Here is a 20,706-nt window from a genome sequence, read left to right on the forward strand (position 1 = left end):
TGGATGCAATAAAAACCCACTGCTGCCTCACTGCCATTAGGTGATCCACAGCGTGCACGTCTGAAGGACCCCACTCCAGACCCCGCCAGCCAGGTACCCCTAAATCACACATTTGCCATCATAAGGGGCAATGACTGGTCTCTACCTCATGCATCTGAGTAGGCACTGCAGCCTCAGCCATGCTGCTGGGCCCCTTTACTCCACAATAACCTGCAGGGGATCAGCACCACTAAACATGGACTACAGATGACTGTGAACACCATGGGAGAGTGCAGTTTCCAAGACTGTTTACTTGGCATATTTTTTTTGTTTATAAAGGCCATAGTTGCATGAAACCTGTTATGTCCAGAGAGCAGTGAGTAGTTACAGCGATGTTCACGGCTGTATGTTACACAGGCAGGGAATGCTGATGTTAGCAGGAACCCTGCCTGTTTTAAAGATCTGACTTCAATGTCACTCCTGTCTCCTCCTCCTGATCTCAGCGTTGGCTGCCACACTTTGACAGTGGGGGCGAGATCCAAATCCCACTGGAGGCAGTGGGAGAGCTCCCACGTGCTTCATTAAGTTTCAGGCATTTCCAAATGAGTAGTTCAAAGCAAAGATTAAGAAAAAGGAAAAAAGAAGTCTCTCCCTTCAGATCTTTCTGCAAGGGCTACAGTAGCAAGTCCAAGATGCCCATCTGTCCCTGCATTGCTGTGCTCAGCCCCCACGACAGCAGATGGCACAAAGGGCTGCCCAGCGCCAGCCACAGCAAACACAGCCCTGCACACAGCAGTCCTCCGGGCTGCAACTGAGCACTGAGACAAATCCATTCGTCGAGATAAGAACACTTTCTGCAAGATCAGCCATGGCTCCAGGGAGATTGAGTCCTTCCCAGGGGATGCAGTGCCCATCCTGGGAAGGGAGCAGGCGATGGTGGCCATCTGTCCCAACGGCAGCAGCACACGGGGCACATGGAACACAGAGCCACGACAGTCCTGCAGCAGCCCCGGCCTTCACCAGGGCTGGCACCCCAATTTCAGCAGCACGGTGTCACCCTGGCCAACACCCAGTGTGTGAGACAGCAGGACCTGGCCATGGCTGCAGGATGGATTTGACAGAATATGCAGAAGTGCCCACCCGCCGCTGTTGCTGTGACAGCTGCTGCAAGGCTGGCTTAAAACCCAAAGCTTGGCCTCTGGGAGCAAGTCTTGAATTCCACTGCTGGAGCTTCCCCAAAACCTGCACATACCTGGACCTCCACCACACTACCCCGCCACACACCATATGCACAAGGACTCTTCCTTGGCCCTGCTTGGAACTCACCAGTCACAGGGCACCTGGAGGCAAAATCAGCAGCTCCTTCAAAAATGATGCTGTTTTAACTCACCTTTTGGTGAGTACAACATTTTATTTCCCAGGGCAGTCTTTGGGTAACCTACACTCATATAACTGATTTTTTGGGAAAACCAAGTCTTGGGGAAAGAACTGCCTTGTCATTTATATTTCTGTGTATTTTTAAAGTAAGGTGACAAAAACTGGCCAATTCTCAAACACAGAAAATAAAAGTTTGGTTTGGTATCCAGATTAAAGGGATGCAGAGCTTACACCACTCATTTATGTTATAAATCAGGTAAGGAAGCTCAGCAGTAACAGTGGTCCCCATAGAAAAAACGCTGCCAAAACCACTTTTTACTGAAAAGTATTCAAACCAACTATTTTCCCCCCACCTAAGCATCTGATTCTTAAAAGAAAGTCTCTGCCCATCTTTTTCTGAGATGAAACTGCAGTTACCAAGTATTGTTTGCTCCCTAGATTGAGGCACAGTGATACATCAAAGACAGCAGAGGCCAACCCACTGCACGAGGCATTTGAGCAACAGCCTTTCCAAGACTCCACAGCAGTATCTCCAAACCAAAATCTCTTCCCTGATACCCAATCCAAGCTTTATAAATAGCTGTGTAAAACGGAGCCAGTCTAGCCAACATCCAAAATGAGCCTGGTGCAGGTAAAACAAGGTGAGACTGTACCATTTGACTTTGGAGCCATTCGATGAGAGCCTCCGCCGTGGAGTCCGGGACCTGGCAGCGCAGCCCCTCCCTCTCGTCCGCTTCCATCATCTCCAGCAGGCCCCGCAAGTCCTCCACGAGGTGCAGTGCCCGCAGGCCCCCCATGAAGGGGGAGGTGGGGGACTGGCAGTCAAAGATGCCATTGGAGTATTCCAGTGCCTTGGAACCTGCAGGGAGCAAAACCGCACGGGGTGAGGCACGGGCTGTAGGTCGGGCGCACCCCGAGGCTGGGAAAGGGCAAGGGTTGTTCCTGGCAGGATTTATCCCAGCCAGACTCAGCGCTGGTGCTCGGGGAGGGAAGCTCCAGCAGGGAGGAGGTGGGCTGGTCCACAGGGAATGGGAATGCCACAACCTGCCCATGGGGTCGAGGCGTGGGCTGGGCTTCTGCTCCCCGGGATGAATTCCCAAGGCAGAAGGTGCTGCCAGGGATGGAACATCCTCTGCCAAGGCCCTGAGTCACCCTGCAGGCACTGAATGATCCAAGTCACATTCCAGTGATGGCGTCCAGAGAAAAGCATGCCCTGAGTTTTCCATGCAGGAATATGTTATGCTGCTCCAAGGTACTGGAAATTTTTTAAAATAATAAAGAAAAAGATGAAGATAAATTAAAAGACCAAATCGCTTCTGCAAGGGAATAAATTTTAAACCCAGCAATCTGACACGGTAGCACTGACATTTGCATGTTAATAAAGAGAAAAATCTCTCATTTGCATAAACTCACAGGATGCATATTTGACCTACATTAGAAGTTGCTATATATTAAGAAAGGAAACTATCAATTTAGGATTAAGGTTGATTTAAGTCAACCTAGCTAATTCCAACTGTAATTCCAGTACACTGATTTTTGACCTTAATTCTGTAATACCTTGGCACAATGAGATGTGTTCATGACAGACCTTCATTTGTGCTGTCAACTTTTAGAAACCATAAGGATATGCCATATATATGCACTTCCATGAACTTTCATTCACCCCATCTGGAAAGCCACAAAAATCCAAGTATTCTGCTAAATTCCCACTGAAAACAATAAAGAGAAAAATAACCTCAACAGCACAGGAGCTGATATCCCTTTGTTATATTCCTTTATAGATCCATTCACAGACAGGGGTAAATGAAGTCTGTGGTGATTTAAATCTTCCAACATCGCATTTTGTTTTTATATTAAACCTCATCCTGCCATAACCAGCTTGGGCTCTTGGAAACACAAATACATGATCGGATCCAAATACCAGTGTCTACTTATGGAAATTACTGAAGTCACAGCTTACATGTATTTTTAGAGATCATCATGATCAAACTGAATCCCCTTTACATGTGTTCCTGCTATGTGTCCTTAATATCTTTAAGCAGAGAAGAGTCATTGTTCAAACAAAGCACACACTGTATATTTCTCTAAGGAAAATTGTTTAAGTGGAACTACTAAAAACTTTATAACTGTGTTGCTATACTTGCAAGGGTGTTTTTGACTATTGACTTCTTGCTCTTTCCCTCCTATGTGTTGGCTATTTACATTATTTTCTAACTTACTAGCCTCTGCTTAAAAGCAGAGGTTGTATTCTTTGTGATGCCTCTCCCTGGGCAACTTACAATTTACAGGTACTTATAAAAAATCCAGATGTTCAAGGCAGCTCCAAACCAAGTGTTTGGACCCAAAGCATTCCAATTTTGAAAAGAAAAAGAAAAAGAAAAAGAAAAAGAAAAAGAAAAAGAAAAGAAAGAAAAGAAAAGAAAAGAAAAGAAAAGAAAAGAAAAGAAAAGAAAAAAGAAAAGAAAGTTCATGTTATAACTCTTCCAAGTTGAGGGAAGTTCAGAGTAGCCACTATTGTCCTTGACTCTCCTGGTGCTCCATGCAGAAGCTGAACTGCACCACTCAGCCACTTCCATCAGCCCTTTGAGAGAGGGCAGGAGAAAACCCAATCCATGGAGCCTGTGAGAGTCTGTGCAATCCCTCCACTATGGTTATTTGTTAACTCTAAGCTATAATGGAAGGCACCAAAAGCAATTCTCAGCATACTCCCTTCTCCGCCTGGAACTCTGTCCTCCCAGTGCGAGAAAGGAGGACCCAAAAAGCAAAATAAACCCCTGCCCCAGGTGTTTACCTGCTATAATGCCATCCATCTGCTCCAGGGCTGCAGCGAGCATGTCACTTGCATCACTCATCATCTTCTCTCTTCTCAGGAACAATCACCAGCTACACCATAAGGAGCAGTAAAACGCTGACGGTGTGAGTTGGTCCAGAGTCTCAATTCTGCAATTTAATCTGCAAAAGAGAATTTAATTTCACTGTGTGTTCTCTGAATTCAGGCATCACTGTTGTCAGATCAGCAAGAAGACTGGGGCCATTTGCTGGCCACAACAAAACTCAGAGGTGCTCACCACCAGGCATGGACTGGGATCAAGGAATCAAAGCACCAGCCTGATGACCCAGTTTCTAGTGGCCCATGGCCTGCTCTGCCCACAGGTCCATGCTACTGACAGGGCATCCCACAGAACACCTCAGAAATCCCACATGGCACTTCCAGGAAGCTCACAGGGAAGACATAGGCCTTCTACCACTTAAAGGGAGCTGCAATTCAGCAATAAACCATGTGTGTGTCTGCTGTAATTTTCTCCCCAAGAAATAGAAAAAGAGAAGTCTGACTCACTTGCTGAGATTTTGGATGTCTGACAATCCAGAAGTTTCAGGCATGGAACTTTCTGCCTACAGGCAGGATCTCTCAGATGCCCACAACTCACTGGATGTAGTGTGCATGCATGGACTATCCCTGCTCTGAGTTTAGCAGATTCACATGGTAACAATGCAATCTGATCTCACTTTCAAACTTCTACAAACCAGAAGTGATTCCCAAAGGAGTATTTCCACCAGGCTGGAAAAGTAAGCCTGCCCAACATGCTGCCCATAGGTGAACTAGCAGACCAGAAATCCTGATAGGCTACAAGTTAATTTAAGCAGGTGCTTAGGAACTTGGCTGAAGTGGAGCTGCAGGGGTCAGAGGCATTCCCAATCCCTCCAGCCCAGCACAGTGGACACACAAACCACCTACACAGCCCAGATTGCCTTGGCTTTAATCTAATACACATGAGACTGCCTCTGTTATAAATACAGCTAGCGAACAGAACTAAACAAACACCAGGAAGGAAAACTCGCTTTAACCTTTGCATACCCTGCCATTTGGGTTTTGTATTAGGCTGCACCACTGCTGACATTTGCCCCGACAAGACCAATTAAGAAAGTAGTTCACAGTATCTCTGGCATAAGTCCTGGAAGAGACTCTACTAAAAAACAAACCTAAACAAAAATCCCCATTATAAACTGATTTTTCCCTCCTACGAGTCACCTTATTGGTCTGACCTAGCTGGGAAGTAGCTCTTATTGGAGGCTGCCAGCCAGCTTTGCTGAAATGTTATCCTTTAAATGCCAATAAACATTTCATCTTCCACAACAACAGTTTTATTTATGAAGTAGGTCCAAACCCTAAGGTAACCTCTTAACGACAGCACAAAGACTGCTGCGTTTTTGGCAAATGCCTGGTTTTATTACATGGTTATCGGAGTCAGAAAAACCAAGAGAACTTTAAACAGTCAAAATACCTGTAAGTGAAGATGCTGCAAATCTTAAAAAATGCAGTAGCATCATAACTGAAGACTTTCAGCCTTCAAGGAGAAAGACCGCAGTTTTAAACACAACACAAATATTCAGCTTCAATCAGTATAAGACCTGCCAGAATATGCAGACACTACAAGACAATTGGTTTGGTGCCTTCACATCTGATAAAAATGAGCAGATAATGCAGCTTTTGCATACACATTCACTTGGACAACACTGAAGACAGTCTCCTTTTTTTTTTTCTGCTTAAGATTTCCTGGCTCTGATATCAGGTCCTGCTCAAATATGGGTGTCTATGAAGGCAGAGTGTGAACAATCTGCTGTGGATTTCCCTCAAAGGGCAAAGAACACACGAGAAAGCCCGGGGCTTCTGTAGCCCCAGGCAAAACACTGATTCCTCACAGCTCTAAGTGGAAAAAGACCAACAGCTCAAAGCAACCACAAACCCACAGCAGCCAATCAATGTTTGGGAATCAGAAGTGCACATGAGCTTTTCAAAGCGCATAAACACCTCACGGGGCAAGTAAAGAAGACAGAGCCAGGCTCTTCTCAGTGGTGCCCAGTGACATGGCAAGAGGCATTGGGCACACATAAAAACACAGGGAAGTTCACTTTAGAATTAAAAAAGGGGGAGAAAAAAAAGCCTAAATAAAAAGAAATAATTTTTAAAAGCTTTTTTGCTATGAGGACGGCAAGCAATAGAAAGGATTGCCCTTTTGGGGTCACCAACCTTGGAGCTACTCACAGCCCAACTGGACCCTACATGGCACAGCCTGTCCTGGGCATCCCTGCTTTGGGCAGGGGTTGGGCTGGAGACCTCCAGTGGTGCCCTCCCACCTCACCATCAGCGAGCTCAGTGCAGCTCACGATCCAGCATTAAACACAGTACTGGAGGCTGGTAGGAAAAGTCTATGTAGGCTAAAAATACACAAAGGAGCAGAGTGCTCCCTAACCACATTTGTTTACAGTGCACCCCTTGATTCTCACCTTGTGGCTAGGAAATGCATGAAATAGGTACAAGGAACTGCTAATTTGTACTTGTGCAATATAGCCATGGCTCATAGGCACAGAAAAATCACCATCCTTGCGCTTCATCCAGGCACAACCACCCCTCATGTTTCCAAAAAGCACTCCTTGCTTTCCCTAAACAAGGGGCTTGTCCGTGGTTGTCAGAAATCCCTAAGACAGGTCTGCTGATAGGAGCAGACAGTGCTACCAACAGCATCCAGGTTACCTGGCTCTGCCTCCAAGGAAAGACACGCAGGTTTGCACAGAGCTTCCTCCACTGCTACTCTCAAAGGAGCTGTGCTGATGAGAGCAGCAGGGAGAAATTTTAAGATAAAACTTACTGAAGCAAGACTCCGCAAACACACAGACCTCCAAAAACCCTTCCACCACTCATGGAGCATCTGTTAGCAGCCTCACCAAGCCCACAGCTGAGAAACTTGGAAGAGGTGAAATCAAAAAGAACAAAAAGCCCCTGAGCCGAACAGCTGGGGATGATGCAACAAAATCCCACTTCCCTGGTTATTTGGTCCTAAAAGTGGTCATTGAAAACTTGCCTGGAACAGCACATCCTGCTCTGGCCACCTTCCCAGCACAGTGCAGCACATCCAGCAGTCAGGAAGTAAAATTGCTGTGATAGAAAAATAATATTGGAAGTATCCTTCCCTAGCAAAGGAGTAGAATTGGTTTGGGCTTTGCACAACCATCACCAGCATGCGGGAAAGAGGTGGGAAGAGGGCAAAGAGGACCTCATATGCCAGGGGAGCAAAGGACCAAACTGCATGGAACCATGGAACCAGAAAAGACAACAAACCCCAGGAGGAAGAGGATGGAAAAGGGAGGTGCAGAGGGAGCCAAAGAAACACGAATCAGCAATCAACAGCTCTCTCTGGACTAAAGGAAAGGGGACAACAATAAGGCACCAGCAGATTAATCCCTGTGCCTCCTGAAGGGCACCCTCTGACTTCACAAACTTTGAGAGAAGCTCAGTGGGCCACTGACGCAGCAGAGCTTTTCCAATATGTATGTTCCACTCTTTCCTCTTTATGGCTTTTGTCTAATACAAATAAAACCTAAGGGAAAACTCAAGGCTTTGGGTTTTGTTTCTTGGCAGTGATTAAGGAAAACCATGCAGGTAACATGAACAGAAATCCATCTTGGAGGGGTGCAATGGAGCTCCTTAGGAAAAGAATGCATAGCTAATGATGACAAGCAGTTTAAATTCCCTTCATCCACAGAAACAGGAAGGGGAAAAATCATCATTTTAACACAGATGGATCTATGGCATGGCAGATAAATGAGATATCAACGTGCACACAGGAGACAGAGAGGCAGATGAATGAAATCCACCCCTGGCATAACGTCACCGACAACACACCTGAGAGGAAAGCACTGGCAGTGCCCTGCCTGACAGACTATTTAAAATAAGTTTTCTCTTGCTCTCCAAGAAAATGACAACACTTACCTTCCTGTGTGCACAACCAGTGCCAGGTGGGGCGTGGGGGGCTGTTTTTACAGAGGCAGATCCCCCTTTTAGAGCTCCCAGCTGAATACCTTGCTCATGCCGACAAGAACAAGCATTGCTTCATCAAGCCCGTGTTTACAGCCCACCATTAAACAAAACAAAAATAAAATACAAATGCAGCTCTCTCCACTATAATTTATGATTAATCTTATCACTAGCTGTCATTTCTACCACATCCCTGGCTATAACAGAGAAGACATAATTTGGTCTTACTTGTTTAATGTCCCTTCCTCTGGTTGGAACGCACCAGCCGGTTGCTAGGGCTGTGCTGTTCACTTTTCAGTAGGTGGAGATTTTTTATTTTTATTTTTGAATGACATACAAACCCTCTGGCTACAGCGCTGGTGAAGACGTATTCCGAACGGCTTACAGAGAAAACAAAACGCTGCCCTGCAAACAAACACAAGGAAAGCTGGAAAAAAAACCCCAACAAGGGGCTCTGTGAACGGAACTGTAGTCTGTTGGATACAAACAGGAAAGCTGCCTGGATATAGATTTCAAAATCTGATATTTAATTAAGATGGCAGACTTCAAAAAAGAAGGGGGAAAAAAAAGTGCTTAAGCATTTTACATATGTAGGAAGTGATAGTTTTCCCACCCAGAGGCTGCCTCTTTCCTAGATCAAACAGCACACACAGAGGCATCGAGGGGCAACATCTTTGAGCCCATTTTTTTGTTGTTTTGGGGGTGGTCTCATTTTGGATCTCCACCTGTAAAACACACCACGCTTTAAAGCCCAGAGGTTTGCAGAGTTAAAGGGAATCAGCTGCCTGCTGGCAGGTCTGGAGGCCCAGAGGACACACCGTGCCCTGGATGTCACCGCTCTGAGGAAGGGAGGGCTGGCCTTTTGTCCCACTCACCTTCCCCTTTGTGCACATGGGCTGCAAATGCTCAGTTCTGGGAAATAAAGCATCAGCTACAGATTATTTTTATAACATGATGCAATAAGATGGATGACTTAGGTTTCCCAGCTCTCCCATTCACATGTAACACTCCTTAAGCCAGGAAATTTTGATACACAGAAATTAAAAACCTTGATTAGGGCTTGTTTCTGAGAGCTGTTGAGAGTAAAAAAGGACCCCGAAGAGCTGGCTGTCACCCCAGAGCAGCCTACCATGAAAGTAAAATGAAAAAGAAGTTGCAGTCATCTTTTCCGGGGAGGGTGGAGGGAAAGAACCTGTTCCACAGCAAAAGTAAGACCCTAAATGCTGTCAAAATCCATGTCCTGCATTCTCAGTCCTGCATGTACCAGATGACTGCATGAGAGGTCTAAAGCAGCTTCTGAATTCATCTCTCTTGCCTCACTACACTAAAACACCACATCCTTAGCAATTAATTTTTACAAAATGAAGCTCTATTTCATGAAGACAAATGTCATTTCAGACACATCTATTTCTGCTTTTTCTGGCAGGCCAGAAGAGAAACACAAACACACAGAGACTTATTTACAAAATACATTTCAATCACAATTACAAACAGTTTCAAATGAATTCAATCCAAATCCCTGGCACAGTTTCTCATGGGATGTTTTGAAGATGCTCAACTACAGTGCCACCAGTCAGTAGCAGTTTTACACATACTAATGAATATATTCGGGTAATTTACACTTGGAGTCATTAACATTTCTTCTAATGTAAATGACGACTCCATTTCATTCCTTCCAGGCCTGGAAGAAGAAACTAAAAAAGAAAATGGATCCTAGTTGAATATATTGCTCTGGTGTTTTGCAAGAAAACAACAAATTAAATTTAAAAAGTCAAATTAGGAAATGCCAGAAATACCTTAATGAGAATAATATAGTGAAATATCTTAGTTTGAGGCAGGGATGGCCATCTAGTAAGGTCCCAGATATGCTTTTGGCCAAGTAATTCAGACATTGCCCCCCTTATCTGATGTCACCATGTGGAACCAGGTGTATCCATAACATTATTACGGATAAAAACAACCCAAATGTTGGCAAAGGCTTACTTTAAACTCATAATGTCTATTTATTTTTGTATCTATAAATAAAATTCTTTTTGAATTTGCTGAGCTCTAGTCAATGACATCAAAGCAATACTGCTCTCCTATTACGCAGGAATACAAAAAAATCAACAAATGTCCCTTTGTTCCCTAAGTCTAGATCCTTTCTTTGTTCCCTGAATTTCATTATTTCTTTATTATACAACAAGCACTACTTATTTCCTTTAACTGATAAAAATGAATGGAAGCACACTGAGGATAAAAGCCAATCCCACAGAACGTAAGAAACATCTCGAGATCAAAGGTTTCAAGCTGTAGAAATTGCTTTAAAGTACTTTAAGAGCACAAAACACAGAAGTCCTTCCAAAATATAAATGTTTATACCTGGGAAAAACTTACCTCAATTCACACAACCTTTACTACCAACCAGCTGAGTCGCATTCCGCACTTTGCCTTAAAATTTGTTAAACACTCTGGTCGTAAATCAAAAGCTAAGCCTCGACAAGATAAGCATCCTTGAGATCCTTTGACAGAGATGCATACACAGCAAACAGCTTATCTAAACACCCAAAGTCTCTGAGTCAAGGTTTATGGCTTAGATTCATATCCAGTTACTAAACAAACCCTTTATTTGGGTCTCTAGCACTGAAATCACTCTGGCTGCTTATCTCTGCTACCCTGCTCTCCAGCAGCTCTTTTGTTGTTGTTGTTGCAACCGAAAGGAAATTTAAAAACCCGGGTTTGACGCTGACAGGTGATGTTGTTTTGTGGGCTCTGTGAGTGCTGGGTGACAGGGAGGCAGCTCCTTACCTGCCCAGCAGCTGTGTGATGCTAATACCTGTCTGCACACCCTGTTCAGACTCAGACTCACTTTCACTCTTTTCTCACAAGCAATCCAAGGACAAATGAAGTCTTGTAAAAAAAAAAAAAAAAAACAAAACAAAACAAAAAAAACCCCTACAGACCCCTTCAGGCTGTTCCTGTTTTACTGGTTAACCATTTAATAGTATTCAACTTCTCACCTCAGAGAGCCTGAGAACCAATACATTGTTTTCTCACTTGTTTTGCTTGGGTCCACTGATTAGAAAAACAAATGAGATATTCATCCCTGACTCCAAGACTGCTAATGCAAGCAAGGAAATGCCTCACATTCCCCAGCAACATGTTACTGACACGCTGTGGCCACACAGGCTACAAAACAAAAGGGGCACTGTTGGGTGACAGGCCAAAAGGTAGTTCTTAAAAATACCTTAAAACCCACCGAGTCCTGAGCACTGACCCACATTTAGATACCATTTCATAGCTCGTGCCACTGTCTTTCAATGAGCTGGATCCAAAGGTTCACAACCCTCCAGAACCAAAAAGGATTTGGCTCTAGATTTTGCACCTTCAGGTCTAAGAGTTTCCAGATGCACACCTTCAGTGCTGACACCGCATAGAGCAGAAGTAGAGGGCACCACCCATAAAAAGTCCATAAATAAATAAAATATATTTAGCCTGAACAGTGTCTTAGTAAGTGTCTGCAGAAAACAACAAAAAATCCTATGCCTTGTAATTTTGCAGCACCAACTGTTACATATGGAAAATCTGTGTATATACTGCATCCTTCCCCTTCTATCTGCCTCTGAATTTGCTGTGTTAAGATTTACCTTTCAGGAGCAATATGTAAAACAAGAGTGCGACATCTGAAGCACACATTTGTGTGTGAGGATACTTTTGTTTCTCAAAGACTCATGATCTCTCAGAATGTGAGGCTGCCAGTACCACCACTGCACCACTGACACAAGATTTGCCATCTCAACTCTCCTGGCGTTTTAAAAATGAAGCAGGGTAAATTCAACTTGGTTAAGGAATCTTTTTTTTGCCATGTAATAGAGCGGGACTGAATTTCAATGAATAAAAAGTACGGGAAAAGTGAAAAACCACAAATTGTAAGCCAGCTTTCCCTCTGATTTTCTCTTTTTCTCCTCAAAAGCTTGTGGACCTCTTCATCTTCTCCTAAACTAAAGCCCTTTGCCAATAACTCACACTGGAGTTTTGCCAACAGCCTTTGTTTAGGTAGCACAACTGGGAATCTGAGAGAGTCCACATCAAGACAAGCTGCTTTAGGCAGCACATGGACTTGAATCACTATTGAAAATGGACGCTCGACCTTTGACATTCCTGAAATAGTAGATGTGAGTTCAAAATGCAGAGTTCAAATTTTGCATTAGTTCTCAGCTTTGAAAAGGTACAAGTGGTTCATGGGCAAAACACTCTGAAATGTGTGCTTGTTCTCCTCAAACAGTGAGCTCTGATGTTTGATAACTGTGGAGTGCACTATCCCATAGCCAGCCAGAGCTGCCACAGGCCCTGCAAAGCAAGGCACTGCCCGGCTGCAGAACGAGGGGATTTCTCTTGCCCAGGCAGCGTGGCTCTGCTGGGATGCTCTCCCTCATCCCCTCAGGACCATCCTCTCCTTGCTCTGGGACACAGCCTGTGCTGACTGCTCAACTCCAGAGTCACTCGTTGATGTCAGGGTGAAGAAGAGGCACACACAGGGTGTTTTCCCAGCGCTGCCCTTCCCACACTTTCTCTCATCCACTTCTCTTCCCCACACCCTTTCTCCAATCCCTAGGGAAAGCACAGCCCCAGGGATTTCAGTAACGCTGGAGTAAGCAAAGATTTTATTCTTTTTTATTTTCAGCCAGGGAGCAGAGTGCTGTTGATTTTGTCTTGCTTTTTCAACACCAAAGTCCCAGTGCTAAGAGATGAAGGACAAAAGCTATGTGCTCTCAGCTCCAAGAGAGGGCCTTTCTCTTCTGAATGCTGCACTGGTGAGTAGCAAGCAAACAAATCCCAAAAGCCCCAATACTACTACAGTGCAGCTTTAAGGAACCATATGCTGCCCACACCATTGCTTGGCTGGGGAGCCGTGTGTCCTGCCTACCCTTGTGCCAGCTTTGCTCCTCAGCACAGAGACAACTTAGCAGCCAGGACACAGCTCTTTCGCTGCTCATTCCTTTCTCCTGAAAGCCTACAGATGGTTCTTCGGGGTAAAGATGTTGTCCTCTCCATCCCATCTCAACCCCTCCTCCTCTTGCACAACTGACACCTCCTCACCATCCTTTGCAGAAAGATGGTTTCAGTCCTGGTGCCCTGCAGCTTCTAGCATCACCCAAGGCTAAAAAACTCAGGCAGAGCAGTGGCTGAGCTGTACCTGGGGCTCAGAGGAGCTCACAAGACAAAGACATCAGTGCTAGAGGAATGGAAACAATGCTGGGGTGGGCTGGAGGGCTACATGGGTAAGGATAAAATGTTCTTGGTTGATATTGAAGGGTAGGATGGCTTCACCAGCAAGGCAGAGGGAGGCAGCAGATCAGCAGCAAGCCAGAGCTGTGGCCTCTGCAGGAACAGAGCTTTAAACACAACACAAGGTCCCAGCCCTACACTCTCTCCTTTCTTCTGCAGCAGGAAGAGGAGAGAAACTGGCAGGGGGGGAAGGGGCAGAAGAGAAGAGACTGTCTTCTTTCTGCCACTTCCCCTGTAAGAGAGAAAGGTCTAGGGATGGAAGGGAGCAGCCACTCTCCCTGCCATGGCCAAGCCTCTGGGCATGTGCAGGAGTGCGGAATATCTCACCCCCTCGCCCCATCAGCAAGATGAGCAGAAAGTGCTGGCTTTGCAAGTGAGGAAGATGCAGCCCAGGAGACGAAGACAAATCTTAGCACTCAGAAAACTAAGACATGCTTGCATCAAGACATGTCTGATGCCCAGCTGGGGCAGAACTGCAGCTGCTGCAAATCCACCTGGATTTCTGTGGGATAACAAGGCACTGAGACTGAGGTTACTCACTACAGATATTGTAAGCGTGAAACAATTTTTTTTATTACACAGAACAATGAAAAATGCCTGTTTCTTTAGATACAGCAATGAACTGGTTTATTACTGACCTTACCAATAGTGGGCTGCCTTTATCAGACAGGGCTATAACACATTAAAATGGAGAAGAAGATAACTTTTAAGAGCAGTTTGCAAGGCAGTTTACAGCCCAATTGCAGCAGTTCAGTGTGAATACACCTATAAATCACCTCGTTTGGGTATCCATAGCAGTCTAATTGAAACAAGGGGCTACAAAACTTTCTTTGTAGGCAAGGATCAGCAGTGGATGGGTTAGCACACACCACCAGTGGAGCCACGATCCAAGTCAACAAGTCTGAAGCAAACTTAGGTGTGGCTAAATCACACGACAACAACAATAATGTAGAAATATCATCACATGCAAGAGCTGAACTGCCCCTCTCCATTATTAAGTATCTGCCACATGTTTAAGCCAGTCAGGTTTACAGACTCTTCTGCAAAGCCAGTTTTACCCCACATAATCTCTCAAAACTCGAGGTCTTCCACAGAAGTAACTTCACTAGGATATTAGTTTTCATTAAGAAAGAACAGCATTATTGAGGCACATAGTTGCTGCAGGAAGTTTCGTGATCTACAAATATCCTGAAGGTTTGAACACAGAAAGGCCCTTATTTGACATGAAATACAGTAAGGCATAGAAAGGAAGGAAGGAAGACATGGGGAAGCAGGATCACCTGACTTTTTTTTTTAAGTCTGTAATAGAGCAAAGAAATCCTAGACTGCTTAACTGTTTCCCCTCCCTCGACCTACAGCTCTAATTAAAATAAACCTTCAAAAATATAAAAAATGTAATAATATTTTAAGATGTTTTTATTAAAACACTGAATAAATTCAAAGATGTTTTTATGACATAAAAAGACCAAAAGTAACCTCACTGCTGTTTCAAAGTTATATTGGGAAAAAGTGGCTCTTGTGTAACTTCATAGTTTTCTGACTTTCCACCGTTCCACTGGAAGAGATGATAGCAAGGATGAAACAATACATCTAGGATTAAAAGCTCCCAAGCCCATTATTTATACACATCTAATTAGCTCCTCCGGCACACAAATACACACACACACACACCCCGCCTTGAGCACTGGGAACTGCTAATATAATTCCTGCAATTAAAAACTTCAATGCCAGAATCCTTGTCTGCCAAAAGGAAAAACAACAACCACTCTCCTCCAGCACAGCTGGGCATGTTTGTACAGGAGTGGATGCCCAACCCTAAAACAAAGCTCAGCTCCAAGATGTGAACTCTCCCAAAGTTCAAGGTATTTATTAGAAACCTGTAATCCAGCACCAAGGACCACCTTGGACTCCACTCCAGCAGAGCGAGAGATGCAAATCAGAAGTTTGGGGAGTTTAACTCACTGTGGTTTTGTTCAGCCATACCACAGATCTCTGCTGATCATGGGATAACTTTGCTGAACACGTCTCACTCTGTAAGAGCCTTTTGCTTTGGTTTCCCCCTCAGTGACCACGCTAACTTTTGTTGTGTTGGGCACACTGGCAGTGCAGACAGACGGGTGAAGGACCACTCGCCTGCCACCATGTGAAAGCAAAACTAGCACAGAATAGTTCAAGGCCAACACTCATAAAGGCTTCAATGCATTAATGACCTTCAGTATTTCCATACAAATCTTCCTCTGAATACATAATCTCACAATAAAACTTCAAAAACCTCGAGGGATCAGATACACTTACAGTGTTACATTTCTTTGAAGTACTTTTCCCTTTGTATTTTGACCACGCTTCAAAGTTTTCCTACTTACATACAAATCAAATAAGACATCTGCTGCTAAAAGAAGCAGACACTAAAAGCTGCTTCTCACTTTCCCAACCTTTGGGGGTGGTGGGGCAAGACTCAGTCTCATAGAAAGAAAGGTATATACTAACCATAGGTTGATTTTCACTATAGTAGCTGGCCAAAGAGGAGTTCTTCATGTATTAAAGGTCAAACAGAACCAGGGTACACCTCCAGTCCCCAACTGTGGCTGAAGATCCTGATCCCAAAGAACAACACAGGATGTAGTAACCTGTGTTAAGCTGTAGAATGCAAACTGATTTGCTGCCATCAGGTGGGAATTTGTGACTAATAGAAGTGCCCAGTGCATGAAGGCAACAGGAGGGAAGAGGCTGTGCCAGGGACAAAACCAAGGTACACCAGCATTGGCAAAAAAAAAAAAAAAAAAAGTGGTTTAATTGGGGTGAGCTGCTCATCTTTAATGGTTTTCTTAAGAGGCAAAGGGAAAAACTCAACCCGACTCCCAAACACTGCAAAAGTTGCCAGGGAAAGGGACACGGGGTGGCTGGCAAGATGTACCAGGTTCTGTGCTTCAATTGAAGACCTTTTTGGAAGGATTGAACAAAAAGGATGATCCTAGAACTGTCCTCTACTACCATACCAGAAGAACCCACAGAAAACAAACCAACCAGAAGTATGCAAAACCCCACCTCAAATAAAAGAAGTAAACAAATCATTGCATTTTGTCATTATGAACTAGCAGCTTCCTCAGCAACCATGTGAACATCCTTTGTGGTATACAAGGAGACACTGGAGATAATCTTGCATGTTCTCAAGCACTAAATAAGTTTTAAAATGTTGGTTCTTGCCTCATATATAACAGATCTATACAAAAAACTATTTCTAACTATTGCCTCCTGTGCTTCCCTTTTTCGGGCTGAGTATTTTTCCATGTCTTTACTGAGCCATCCATTGGAGGGATGGTTTCTGGGACATTATATTTAGCTCGGAAGGACTAAAGATGTTTTTTCCCTGGCTAAAGTTAGGAAGGGATCCTCCCTTAGAGGAGGATCTTACACTAACTCTGCTGCACATAAAAAAGCACTGAAACAATTCTAGTCTGGGCTTGCAGAAGGCACCGGTGATGCCAAGGCCTCAGCCATGATGATCCTGTTGCTTAAAATGGGAAAAGTAAATCCAAAACTGGCACGAATGTTTGCTTTACATATACAATAGAACTACAATTTCATCCCTATTTAGGAAAAGAAACATCACTTATTTCAGGTTGGAAATTGTCACATCTTCACGCAGAGCTGGTGGCAAAGTACAGCTCCCCTCGGGGACAGCTCAATGTTTGTTCACCACTCCATGGAAACAGGCTGCAGCAAGGGCATTTTGGCAGCTCTGCACAGCTGCCACTTCAGTCACTGGACAGAAATGGGGACAGCTCTACATCACAAGCACATAGAACTGCTCACAAGTTTCCATTGCTGCACCCACCCCTCCAGCAGTGCTACAAAACCCCTTCGGCCACCACCCTCCTTACAGCACCAAGCCGCCACTTGCCTACATGGATTCATCCACTTCAAGGTTTTGCTGGTAAGACACAGCTACCATGGTGATTTACCTCAGAGAGGTTCAGGTCTTGTTGATAAACTCTGTTATTATTCCAAATAAACTCCTATCACAGAATCAGGGAATGGTTTGGGTTAGAAGGGACATGAAAGCCCATTCAGTTCCAACCCCCTGCCATGGGCAGGGACACCTTCCGCTACCCCAGGTGTCTCAGAGCCCCATCCAACCTGGCCTTGGACACTGCCAGGGATGGGGCAGCCACAGCTTCTCTGGGCAACCTGTGCCAGGGCCTCCCCACCCTCACTGGGAAAAATTTCTGCCTCATATCCAATCTAAACCTGCCCTCTGTCAGTGTGAAGCCATTCCCCCTTGTCCTGTCACTGCAGGCCCTTGTCAGGAGTCTCTCTCCATCTTTCCTGTGGGCTCCCTTCAGGCACTGCAAGGCCACACTGAGGTCACCCCAAAGCCTTCTCTTCTCCAGGCTGAACAATCCCAGTTCCCTCAGCCTTTCCTCCCAGCAGAGCTGCTCCATCCCTCTGCTCCCCTTGGTGTCCCTGCTCTGGACTGGCTCCAGCAGCTCCCTGTCCTTCCTGTGCTGGGATCCCAGGGCTGGATGCAGCCCTGCAGGGGGGTCTCAGCAGAGCAAGGCAGAGGGGCAGAATTCCCCCCTCCCCTGCTGCCCACGCTGGGGCTCTGGGCTCTGCCCAGGATGCATCCCTCAACATGAGTGTGCTCACTCCTGGTATTCACTACAGCTTTGCAAGTACTGAATTACCTTCGAAATCCTGGGCTACTGAAATGCTATTTTGTGTGTTTCAGACACTGATCTCTTCTCTGGTGACCAGGGACAGGACCTGAGGGAGCAGCACGGACCTGTGTTGGGAAGTTTAGGCTGGGAAATTTTACAAGTATACACAGAAAAAGAAGGGGAAAAAAAGCCAGAACAGGTATCTCTGTGTGGTAACAAGCAGAGCTCTCTGGCAGAGGAAGTATCCGAATCATGCCGTTGGATTTTGGGATTTGTGTTTTGCCCTTTATTAAAACTTTCGGCAGTTCTAAAGAGCAAGTTTGTGTTTCCTGCAAATGTCTCAAAGATCATAAATGCATTCAGGCCTCTCCTAGTATTTTAATGAAATACCAGTTCCTGCTCCTCTACTTGACTTGCAGGCAAAATCTGCCATTTTAAGGAGATAATCTTAAGCAGCTTTCTGAGAAATGCCAAGAATACTAAATTGCCATTTCTGTGTTCTGGCTAGGGGTGGGGGTTTTTTTTCCTCTCCTCTAATATTCTATTTAAATTGTCTTTAAAAAGAAAATGGAATGTTGGCCAAGAGATAGTAGCATGATGTGCTGTATTTTACAGATTGCAAGATCTTAATTAATACTGTCAGCTGATTAAAAACCTTCCAGAAAGTAAGGGTTTAATTCCCTGTCACACTATTGTGTCTAAAAAATCAAGACTTAGGAAAATAACATGAACAAAACAATTACTTCCATGGCATCCTGTTTTTCTAAACTAAGTCTCAGTATCAACGAAACAAGAGCTGATGTCCAGTCACACTCCTAACCATTGATGAGGAGTGGAAGGAAGCGATTTAGCACAAGTGTGCATTTGTCAAGGAAGAAAGAGGTGTGAGTAAGGTACCTGGGATGTCTCCAAAGGCAGCCTGCTGACTAAACAGCCAACCTGATCCGACCATGCATCTGAGGGTTTCAGGAGGAGATATTTACTACCGGCCTTACAGTGAGTGACCAGTGACTAGTGCCCAGAGGGCAGCGCTCTGGCTACCTGGGATGCTCAGGGAGCCTGCAGGGGGAAGGAGGAAACCCAACAGATTGTGGGATAGAGGACTTCTTCAGGCCTGAAACCAATACTGAGAAGCCAGGCCACGGCCAGACAGCTGCAATCTTCCTTCCAGCCACAGGAAACAATTCCACATGGTTGCTGGTGAGTTCCCATGCCACAGGCACTCCTCAGTTTGTACTCAGCAGTGGTTCTGGCAGCTGACACCACCTGCTCTGTACTCACACAACACCTCAACCTGTGGCAACCCTGCCCAAGAGGCTCTCCTGGCACTGCAGCACTGTGGGCCAAGGTAGGAAACTTCCATCTTAGGTGGGGTCAACAATTTTGAACTCGTACACAGCAGTGTGCCAATAATATGCTGTAAAACAGCCATTCTTTTCCTAAGTCCAGCTGCCAAACTCAAGAGAGCTAACCTGACTGAAGACAGACATGAAGGTAAAGTAAACTGAGCATTAAATCAAAAAAAACCAGCTTACCTAAACAAGTCACCCTGAAGGGCTTAGGTTAAAAGTTGCTCACCTGAGCTGGGGTTCCTGTTACTCTGGTCCTCATGGCTATTTTAAGGGGTGAGCCTATGCAGGTAGAACACACATTCAACTTAGTGCAAAATTCTCACCAACGGGAACTTGTCACTCGTGGGAGCTTTGCACCAGTGTGAAAAAAAGAGCACTCCACAGGGCAATAGCATCCAGGAATCTGAAGCACGGCTCCACAGTGCTGCTAAAACCAAGCTCAGTGCAAGTGGATATTCAATTTTTGCCGGAGCAATTTTTATCTCATAAACAACCACCGCTATACCCCTCTGCAGATTTCAAAACACTCATTTCAAATCCTTTACAACTGGCCACAGTATGGGGGAGAGGAGAATCAACTTATTTCTCACTGACACTAGAATTTGTAGTGTTCTTCTGAAGTCAGAAAATACCAAGTAACAACAGAAAAAGAGAAACACACCCAGCATGCATGTCAGAACACACAGGGCACCACAAAGACATTGGTGGTATCTCTGCATCAGCAGCCTGTTCCTTGGAAGCTTCTTGTCCAAGAACTGTGACCCAGCCTGGTGCTCCTTTGCTTGCAAGATCTGACAAGATCTCAAGATGCTGGTGTGGCTGCGGGCCAGCAACCTGGTGCTCCAAGGAGCCACATGCAAATGTCTAATGAGGGTAACATGACCACACACGTTCCCTCTCCTGCTGTAACACCAGCAAGGCTCCAAACTCCTCCTGGATAACAGGAGATAACGCAGCCATATCTCAGCGCTCCCCGGCATGGATCACGGCATTCACTACGGCTGTCACAACACTGTAAATTATACACAGCCCACACCCTTAACAACACAAACCTCAGAGCTGTCTCCTTGTTCTGTGGCAGCAGAGATTAACAGATGTTGACAACTGATCAGATAGGGGAAGCATTAGAGGAGACAGACGCAGCCCATTACTACTGTTTGTTGTGTACCTACACAGTTTCCTGCTGTCAGACTGCACTCATGGTTTCTCCTGATGCAGCAATGTTGTTGGGCTTCCCTTTCCCATCCTCCCAACAGGC

General features: G+C 45.1%; 1 protein-coding gene across 1 annotated transcript in view; it reads right to left on the bottom strand.

Moving 5' to 3' along the window:
- The window catches only part of PPFIBP1 (PPFIA binding protein 1), a 102,671-nt gene that overhangs the window by 43,117 nt on the left and 38,848 nt on the right, over positions 1–20,706 (bottom strand). Inside the window, 2 exon segments of the mRNA XM_039570581.1 lie at positions 2,010–2,215; positions 4,148–4,308. Coding sequence (XP_039426515.1) covers positions 2,010–2,215; positions 4,148–4,211 — 270 coding nt within the window. The 5' untranslated portion in view covers positions 4,212–4,308.

This window comes from Corvus cornix, chromosome 1A, assembly GCF_000738735.6.
Source record: "Corvus cornix cornix isolate S_Up_H32 chromosome 1A, ASM73873v5, whole genome shotgun sequence".
Taxonomy (NCBI): domain Eukaryota; kingdom Metazoa; phylum Chordata; class Aves; order Passeriformes; family Corvidae; genus Corvus; species Corvus cornix.